This window comes from Rosa chinensis, chromosome 6 (assembly GCF_002994745.2).
Source record: "Rosa chinensis cultivar Old Blush chromosome 6, RchiOBHm-V2, whole genome shotgun sequence".
Classification (NCBI taxonomy): Eukaryota; Viridiplantae; Streptophyta; class Magnoliopsida; order Rosales; family Rosaceae; genus Rosa; species Rosa chinensis.
In genome coordinates this window covers 57,519,287-57,529,272 of record NC_037093.1, presented here as the reverse complement: position 1 = coordinate 57,529,272, position 9,986 = coordinate 57,519,287, and the positions used below count along the sequence as shown (strand labels likewise).

Here is a 9,986-nt window from a genome sequence, read left to right as displayed (position 1 = left end):
TCTCCACCACCTTTTCCGGCATTATCAATAGTCACCCTTTACTCCCTATCTCTTTATGTATTTGATGTTTAATAGAATGTTGAAGCTTGTGTATCTAGCTATGTGTGAGTAGTGAACTAGTTGGGGCTAGGGTTGAAAGACCTAGCCAAACTTGCTTGTATTGATGCTTTTGTTTATAAATTGATGCAAATTTATGTTGTCATTCTCACATGCTAAGTCAATAGTTGAATGCATTACTTAGACCTAATCAATTTGAGTTATGTGTTTGGCATGACATGAAGTTTTTCCTAGAGATTGATTACCTTTAGGCAAAAAGGGAGCATGAAAGCACATCATGTGTGCATGTGAGGGTAGTGAGTTAAAATCACCTAGAGATAGGATTGGTTTGCTTGCTTGGTTACCTAAACTCTAAGCTTTATGCATTTAAGGAATTAGGGGCAAATGATGGAGACCTATCCGGTAATTGAATTTGCCTCTAGGTAGTTAGCTCTATACTTATCCGGTTAGAGTTAATAAAATGAAAGAGGTTTAAGCCTTAATAATCCTATCCGGATGCTAAGAGGGTAGTTGGACAATTAACTTTGCATCATTCATATTCAATTGCTTTAGTGCTTGCAAGGGAGGCAAAAGGTGAAACCCGATGCCCTAACTCCCATCCATTTGATAACAACTTGTTTTGTTTAGCTTAGTTTATATTACTTGCTTTCATTGTTTCAATTTGAATAGAAACCAATCTCAAAATCAAATCTCTACACACCATCTTGCACATACTCACCATGAATTTTGGTTCACTTGTGAGCCTTTGTTTGTGATTGTACATTTGCATATTCTTCTAGTTTTTCCTTAGGTTTTCCCTAGCTAGGAAAGGATTTACCAATCCTCGTGGATTCGACATCCTTACTTAATCCCCTATTCTGTAACTTGTACCTCTTGGACTTGAGGGTGGCTTTAATGTTAACAAGTTTTTGGCGCCGTTGCCGGGGATTGGTGTGAAAGCTAATCCCTAGCTTGGGTAGCCTTAGGGACTAGCTAGAAATTTCCCTTGTTTTTATTTTATCTCTGTTTGCCGACCAGTCGTTGGTCTTCGCCGACCAGTGGTTTGTGTTAATTTCGTGTGATTTTTGTTTCGCCGACTAGTAGTCAGAAATTTCTGACCAGTTGGCAAGTGTCGATTTTAGAGTCAGAAGCTCACCGACCAGTCGGCAAGTGTTGTCGACCAGTTGTTTCCCTTGTTTTCAGCAATTTTTCAATTTCTCATTTTTGGTTTCTTTTTGTATCTTGACTTATTTTCTTACATTTGTTTTGAAATTTTATAGGTGTTTATATCTCACGAATCACCTACAAGTAGCCCAAAGATCAATTCAACATATTCTACTCCATCATCTCCAAGCACACTAAGTGGAGACAACATATCTATTGATCAAATCATTGAAGATAGTGGTGAAGAAATTTGGATACCGCAAGAAACTCTTGATCTCATAAAGAAATTGGCGGAAGAGTTGCAAGCTAAAATAGGCCGGATATCCACAATGGATGAACCACGCCCCATGAAGGAGTACACTTTGCCAACAATCTCCAGTCATCCAAGTTGCATCGTGCTTCCACCATGTGCCGTTGCTTTTGACATAAAGCCGGGAACTATTGCAAAGTTACCCCTCTTCTTTGGCTTGCCAAGTAATGAGCCATACTTGCACCTCTAAGAGTTCAATGAAGCATGCTAAACCGTTCAACTTTTGGGTATTGATGAAGGCAACTTGCGTCTTCGGCTCTTTCCCTTTTCATTGAATGACAAAGCCAAGAAATGGTTGTACAAGTTACCCCTAAGTAGTATCCACACTTGGGAAGACATGCAAAGGGTATTCCTCAAATTCTATTTCCCTCCTCACAAGTCTAATTCATTGAGGAATGAGTTGATGAACTTCCGAGAGCTACCAAATGAGTCATTCTATGAGACATGGGAGAGATTCAAGGATATAGAAGGTGGTGTTCCCAATCATGGTCTCTCTAAGGTAGCGGTTCTAAGTGCCTTCTATACCGGGCTCTCACAAGACACAAGGAGGAGAGTTGACAATGCTTGTGGGGGATGTTTCATGAACAAGACTGAAGATGAAGCACTGAAGATCCTAGATGAAATGAGTGAATCGTCTCAACTCTGTGATAGTGCCTCGGATAGAAAGCCAATGATGATGAAGAATGCACAAGTACCTATGAGGGAGCAAGAGCAAAAGAGAGGCATGTATAATGTTGACATTTCAAGTGTTCAAATGCAACAAGAGTTGAAGCGGATAGAAGGAGATATGCAAAAGAAACTTGACATGATTCTACAAGCACAAGGAAGACCCCTCAATCAAATGGCATTACCAAGCCAAATTTGGGAGCCTAGTTTGGGAGTCAAATCCATTGAGCAAGCTTGCTTGATTTGCGAAAGTGTGTACCATAGCACAATGGAATGTTCACAAAGCAACATGTATCCGGAATTGATAGAGCAATGCAATCTTCTCAGCTACTAAACAAAGCCAAAGAATGATCCTTATAGCAACACTTATAATCCCGGGTGGAGGAATCACCCTAATTTTGGTTGGGGTGGGAATCAAAACCGTGAACAAGGTCAAGGTTACCAAAGGCAAGGAGGTGGATATCAAGGTGCAAGTAGCTCACATTTCAACAATCAAGGAGCAAACAATGCTTATCATGCTCCTAGACCACATTATCAAGCACCATCTCCACAACCTCTACCTCTACAACAACCCCAAGTACCAATACAAGAAGCAAGAAAGACACCTACCTTTGAATAAATAATGGCAGCCTTTGTGAACAATCAAGCAAAGCAAGATGAGAAGATCAATGTCATCCAACAAAGTGTGAGCAAGCTTGAGGTAAAAATGGGGCAACTAGCCCATGAGTTGAGCCAAAGGAAGCAAGGAGTGTTTCCAAGTCAAGTAGTCAACAATCCAAGGCATGAAGCCAAGGCCATCACCATTTTGAGTAGTGGAAGGCAAGTTGAGAACAATGTGTACATGCCCACTAATGAAGAAGTTGTAACTCCAAGAGAGCCACCGGGTTTTGAAAGGAGATTAAAGCATGAGCAAGTTGTGTTGGATTACAATGAAGGACAAGATGAGGTCTTGAAAAACAACTCAAATTCCAAGGCCAACCATGAAAAAGAAGTGTCCAATGATCATCCAATCGATAGACCATTCCAAAGAGGAATCACTTTCAATTCTCCTTTGAAGATTGTGCAAGAAGAAGTGTCTCTCCCTTACCCTCAAGCTATATGGCAACAAGAGAAAAAACTCAAGAAAGAGAGCCAATTGAGGGAGATGATTGATTTGTTCAAGAAGGTTCATATAAACATTCCACTCCTTGAAGCTGTGAAGACAATCCCATCTTATGCTAAGTTCTTGAAGGATATATGCATGAAGAAGAAAAAGTTCAAAGAACATGAGCAAGTGGCTCTTTGTGAAGAAGTGAGTGCTATCATTCAAAGAAAGCTTCCACCAAAGCTCAAAGATCCGGGAAGCTTCACTATTCCAAGCAAGATTGGAGAAACTACTTTTGACAATTGCTTGATGGATCTTGGGGCAAGTATCAATTTAATGCCCTATTCGGCTTTAAAGAAGCTTGGTCTTGAAGGAGCTTTGAAACCAACTTCAATCACTCTCCAATTGGCGGATAGAAGTGTGAGGTATCCTAGAGGAATCTTGGAGAATGTGCTTGTCAATGCTGCAAGGTTTGTGATACCGGTGGATTTTATAGTCCTAGACATGGAGGAAGCCCCCATGGTTGACAATGAGCTTCCTATCATCTTTGGAAGAGCTTTATGGCCACTGCCAGTGTCAAGATTAATGTGAAGAAAGGCACCATGAGCATGAAGGTACTTGGAGACAAAATCAAGTTCCAAATCTTTCCTCCCCTTCAAATTCTGGATGACATGAATGAATGCTACTTTTTGGGTTAATATGGAGAGGCAAGAGTAAGGGGAGATGAGAAAAATAAGAAAGAAGTTTGGGCACCTCTTCCGGTCTTACCATGTTCACAAGGCTTTGAGTCACTCCTCACCCCTATCAAGAAGAAGAAACAAATTGGAGGATTGCTCAAGGGAGCACTTGTTGACATGGGAGCTTGCCTTGGAAGTTCAAAGAAGGTAAACAAGGGATATGGTTGTCTCAAGAAGCCTCCTTGAGTGAATGAAGAATCAATGGACCGGCAAGAAGTCCTTAAACAAAGCCCTACTTGGAGGTAGCCAAGCTCATAATGCAAGTGAAGGAGGAGGAAAACCTTTGGAACCATTCTTGAAGAAATGATACCATTAAAGTTTAGCTTGGAAGGCAAGGGCTTAAAGCCTTGCATGTTGGTGATTGTTGGTGAATTGAATGAACTTCATGGTCTACAAGGGGGAGCATTCCTAAACCTTTTTCTTGTTTTATGTACTTCATTGTGTTTAAATTCCGGTCACTTTTTTATTTTTGTGATAGTTTGCATGCTCCTTCTTACCATGTTTGACTATTTCATTGCAAAGCTTTCGAGAAAACACTTTTTAACATTGGGGACAATGTTAAGTTCAAGTGTGGGGGGAAGGTCTAGTTTAAATTCAATAAATTCAAATTGTTAAAAAAAAAAAAAAAGTTTTTAGTTGTTTCTAGTTTTTGTGTGTTTTGTTTGTGTTTAGTTCCTTCCAACTCCTATGATGAAACTTGAACTTGATTTGTAAAGGGCTAGAAAGCATGTCTATGTCTTGTGAACTCAATTTTTCAAATAAAGGTTATGGGACTTATGCTTAACTTTATTGTTACCTTTGATTGTCAAGTTGATGCATTGAGATATGGTTGGCATGATGAGATTTGTGAGAACGATTTGCACCACAAATGTGAGTTTTTAGCCTAATGAAAGTGCATCCAATAGCTCTTAGCACTTTATTCTTCATGTGTGATCAATCTTTTGTGAATTGTATCTCTAGAACTTGCTTTATATTTCTCAAAACTTTTGTCAAGCATGAATACATCGCGGAAATGATTGAGGCAATAGGAATTCCACCATGGCCAAACAAGCTCTTGTCCTAAAAAGATGATTATCCTTAGATTGCCAATTTGTGCCTTTTGTTAGCCTTTCATTTCTTTGCACCACAAACGTCTTACCTTCTAGCTTAAACACTAGTCTTACCCTTTCTAAGTTTCCTTAGTGAGCAATGTGAGATTGTATATGTCAAGATGTTTCAAGAAAAAAGTTTGGGGGTACTTGAAAAGAAATAAGTGTGGGGGAGTATTATGTTTGTTGTGCAATTGTAATTTATCTTTACATTTCAAGAAAGTCAAGAAAGAAAGTAAAAAAAAAAGAAAAGAAAGAAAATCCAAAAAGAAAGTTTTTCTAATTGATCAATAAATAGTTTTTAGTTTAAAGTTTGGGGGAATGGTTAAGAGAGTGAATCATATGAAGCATCTTAAGGTCCTAAGTTCGTAAAATCTCAATAAGGGAGTTGCTTGCTAAGTTGCTTGGAATTTGTGATTTCCTATCCACTTCATTTCTCTAACCCCTTGCCCTAAGCCTCATTACTACCTAATAAAAATCCTTTTTGATCCAAGATGGTTTGTGCATGACCCATGGAGATGAGATTGAAAAGCAAGCATATGGTGGCATTTGCATAAGATTGTTTGAGTGATAGTGTAGCTAACCTTTAAACACTTGTGTGAAAATTAAAGTGAAAATCTAGTGAGTTGTGAAAATCTAGTGAGTCTATGGTTAGCATGGTTTTGTTGTGCAAGCTTGGTTTTGGTGCATCAAAGTGACGATCATGGCATGTCATACATTCTACTCTAGCATTTGTCCCATAGCTTCATAAACTTTTGAGACATGACTTGATTTTCTTGCCTTGAGCAAATTGTGTTCTTTGAGGATAATGTTGGAACGATTAGGTTGTGTTAGTTTTGTTATGTTTCGGATTTGGGTTAATGTTTTTTGCTTGAGGACAAGCAATATTCAAGTTTGGGGGTATTTGTTGAGTCACAAATTACTTATGCAATTGTGCCCCATAATTATGAAAATTGATTTGTCTTCCATGCTATTTTACCATTTTTAATCCATTTCCTTTTATTTGTAGGAAACCTTGCATTGAGAATAAAATTACTATTTGAGGCTTGAAATGCGGAGATTTGAAGCTAGGGGAAGAAGACACGGAGATTGGAAGAAAATTGCAAATCGACTTTTCCGGCGATTTTTCCGGCAAACTTTTCCTGCAAGCAGCCACGCAAGGAGGGTCCTTTCTCCAGCAAAGGAGGACCATGGTTGTGAGAATCTCCAATCACTTGAAATTCAAATATCTCCCTACACCTTGTCCTTTTGTCACTTTGCCAATTTGGGACCATTTGGGGGACAATGGTGTAAGAGCATCTCTTGCACACTTTGGGACCAAAGAGGACACAGAGCTGATCAAAGAGAGGCCAAAGACTAATTCTTCAGCATTCTTGACTCCATTCAATCATCTTCATCCTATCCAAGATCCATTTTCTCTCTAGAGAAGACACCACCATTTCCACCACAAAAATCACCATTTCCACCACTACAACCTCCATTTCCTCCACCACTCAACACCACAACTCACCTTAGAGATTCTAAATTTCACTATTCTTACCAATATCAAGAGCTTGGAGCAAGAAGAAGGAGGTGACTACCACCACATCATGTTTTTGGAGACCCATCTCCACCACCTCTTCCGGCATTATCAATAGTCACCCTTTACTCCCTATCTCTTTATGTATTTGATGTTTAATAGAATGTTGAAGCTTGTGTATCTAGCTATGTGTGAGTAGTGAACTAGTTGGGGCTAGGGTTGAAAGCCCTAGCCAAACTTGCTTGTATTGATGATTTTGTTTATAAATTGATGCAAATTCATGTTGTCATTCTCACATGCTAAGTCAATAGTCAGAGGCGGCCCTTGGGGTGTGCATGTGGTGCAGGTGCACAAGGCCTCCGAATTTCGTAATGCCTTTATGTACATATATATAAATTGAAAGTGTGAAAATATATGATGAACCGTTGTAATTATTTGATTTGATCTGATATGTCTTGGGTTCGAGTCCCTTGGGCCTTTCTATTTTTATGTTTTTTCTTTGATCTTCTTCTCTATTCTTTTGTTTTGTCTTTCTTCATTTCATGTTTCTTCTAGTAAGGCCTCTCTATTTTTATTTATTTTCATTTTCTGTTATCTTCATCTCGTTCTTTTATTTGTTTTCCTTTTTTCATTTTCCTTCTTTGTTTTGTTATGTTTTTATCCTCTACTCTTTTCTTGTTTTATTTATACTAAATATTCTTTTTAGTTCTTCAACTGAGATCATAATTAATAAGGCTTCCCTTATATTTTCGCACTAGGCCTCTTAATTTTCAGGACCGGCCCTGTCAATAGTTGAATGCATTACTTAGACCTAATTAATTTGAGTTATGTGTTTGGCATGACATGAAGTTTTTCCTAGATATTGATTACCTTTAGGCAAAAAGGGAGCATGAAAGCACATCATGTGTGCATGTGAGGGTAGTGAGTTAAAATCACCTAGAGATAGGATTGGTTTGCTTGCTTGGTTACCTAAACTCTAAGCTTTATGCATTTAAGGAATTAGGGGCAAATGATGGAGACCTATCCGGTAATTGAATTTGCCTCTAGGTAGTTAGCTCTATACTTATCCGGTTAGAGTTAATAAAATGAAAGAGGTTTAAGCCTTAATAATCCTATCCGGATGCTAAGAGGGTAGTTGGACAATTAACTTTGCATCATTCATATTCAATTGCTTTAGTGCTTGCAAGGGAGGCAAAAGGTGAAACCCGATGCCCTAACTCCCATCCATTTGATAACAACTTGTTTTGTTTAGCTTAGTTTATATTACTTGCTTTCATTGTTTCAATTTGAATAGAAACCAATCTCAAAATCAAATCTCTACACTCCATCTTACACATACTCACCATGAACTTTGGTTCACTTGTGTGCCTTTGTTTGTACTTGTACATTTGTATATTCTTCTAGTTTTTCCTTAGGTTTTCCCTAGTTAGGAAATGATTTACCAATGCTCGTGGGTTCGACATCCTTACTTAATCCCCTATTCTATAACTTGTACCTCTTGCACTTGAGGATGGCTTTAATGCTAACAAAGCTGAATAGAATGGAAGAGATGGTCATTGCAATTTGCAGATGCGGGTTGAATAGGCACACAATGGGAGCTGCGGTGGAGAGAAATTAGTTGGCTCTCATTATGAGCGGTCCATTAGCCACATTGGGGCACACTGGGTCCTGTGACCCAGTAAGCTTTTAATATAAAAGTAGTTAAGTCACAAGGAATCACAAGTAGCTAGCATAGTGCATTGGTCTTGGCTTTGTCTTAATATATTACAAGTCCATGGTTCAATTATGGCTATCTTCAATACTTTTTGTTTAAATTTTTTGCAAAGGTTTCACTACTTTTCTATTTAAATTTTTTTTCCAAAGGTTTAATTCTAGCTTGCAACACTAATAACTATTAATATTACTATTTTTTTGACAAATTTTTTTCAAAGGTTTCAGTACTTTTTGTTTAAATTTTTTCCGAAGGTTTAATTCTACCTTGCAGCGCTAATAACTATTAATATTACTTTTTTTTTTTGTGTGGCTTGCTATTATGAACTTGACATGATTTTAACAATATTTTTTATCTTAAATAATCTTATTTCTAGATTATAATATTTCTATCAAATTTTTTTATCAGAAATTTTAAGTTTTGATATATAATTTGAGTTTTAAAATTTTTTCTTTTCAATTTCAAAAGGTCCTCACCTAGGATGAAGTTCTAGCTCCGTCACTCATTATTACTTTTTAGTGATTTGAAAAACTCTTGTAAAATAGAAACGTTGTATCGATCTCAACTCAATCACAAATTTCTTGTTATTTTCCAAGGTTTTTTCATGTTTTGATATTATTATTTTATTTTTGTGCCCCAATAACCCTTAGTTTCTGGCTCCTCCACTGTCCATTGGTTGAAGCTCGTTTTGACAGTCAGAGTTTCATTTTCTGCTAGAGAATTATGGCAAGGTGATTTTGTATGCCTTTTTTCTTTGGTTTTGTTTTTGTTCGTGGAATATGAGGTTGTATATATGTTAGACTCATGACCAAGTATGAATGAATTTTTGATGGGTTTCTAGTTATTAATAAAAATTTAGAGACTTTCTCAACCTATAAGGGCTGAATCTTAATTCTTGTCATTCAAATGTAGATGGATATAGGAGATTTGGTAATCATCAATTGGATTTCTGGAAATTCTAGTCAAATTCTAATTGATTCTCAATGGGCTAGGTAGTTCTTTTCTTTGAATTAAATTTAAAACTACTAGTTGCAAACGCATAAGAATGTGAGCAGAAAATTTGCATCCATGTTCTTCAGTCATGTAAAATAAATATAGTCTTAATCTTTCTCTAATAAGTAATATGTATTAATTGGTTTACTCGATGAATAATTTTATCTCTACTAAAATAAAATCAGGTGTGGATCCGAATATCCCAATTCGAGTAAATTCTAGATTTAAAAAAAAAGAAAAAAAAAGAGGGTATTAACCGGTTGGAAAAATAGTTACTCCCCTAATAAGTTGTTAATTAGACAACAACTTACACTAGTCAATATTGGTTAGGTATATCGACAATGGTAGTTGTTATGCATTGGTTAAATTGGTAATAGCCGAGTCCAACGTATTACAGATGAACATCATGGACGTTCACTATCGTTCTATTTAATTGCTTCTAGTATCTTACATAAAAAAATAAAATAAAAAATAGTATGGGTTGAAATATAGTGAGATAAATATAAATTTTCAATTGAGAAATGTTTTTTTTTTTTTTTTAAAAAAAGCCTCTTAATTAATTAGTCTGCACCACCGTACTCCTTGTCATTGCCGACTGCCCGGCCAAAAAATTGACCACCACCCTTACTAGTACTATCACTATTTCCACCTTCACGAATGAACGTACTCTCTAGTCTC

General features: G+C 37.1%; 1 protein-coding gene across 1 annotated transcript; it reads left to right on the top strand.

Moving 5' to 3' along the window:
- Positions 1-2,798: 2,798 nt before the first annotated feature.
- On the top strand, positions 2,799-3,851 carry LOC112171644. Its single transcript, XM_024308797.1, has one exon. The coding sequence runs from the start codon at positions 2,799-2,801 to the stop codon at positions 3,849-3,851; it is 1,053 nt and encodes a 350-aa protein (XP_024164565.1).
- Positions 3,852-9,986: the final 6,135 nt, after the last annotated feature.

Coding starts and splice junctions, on each gene's coding strand:
- LOC112171644 (XM_024308797.1), top strand. CDS start 2,799: ATGGCAGCCTTTGTGAACAATCAAGCAAAGCAAGATGAGAAGATCAAT.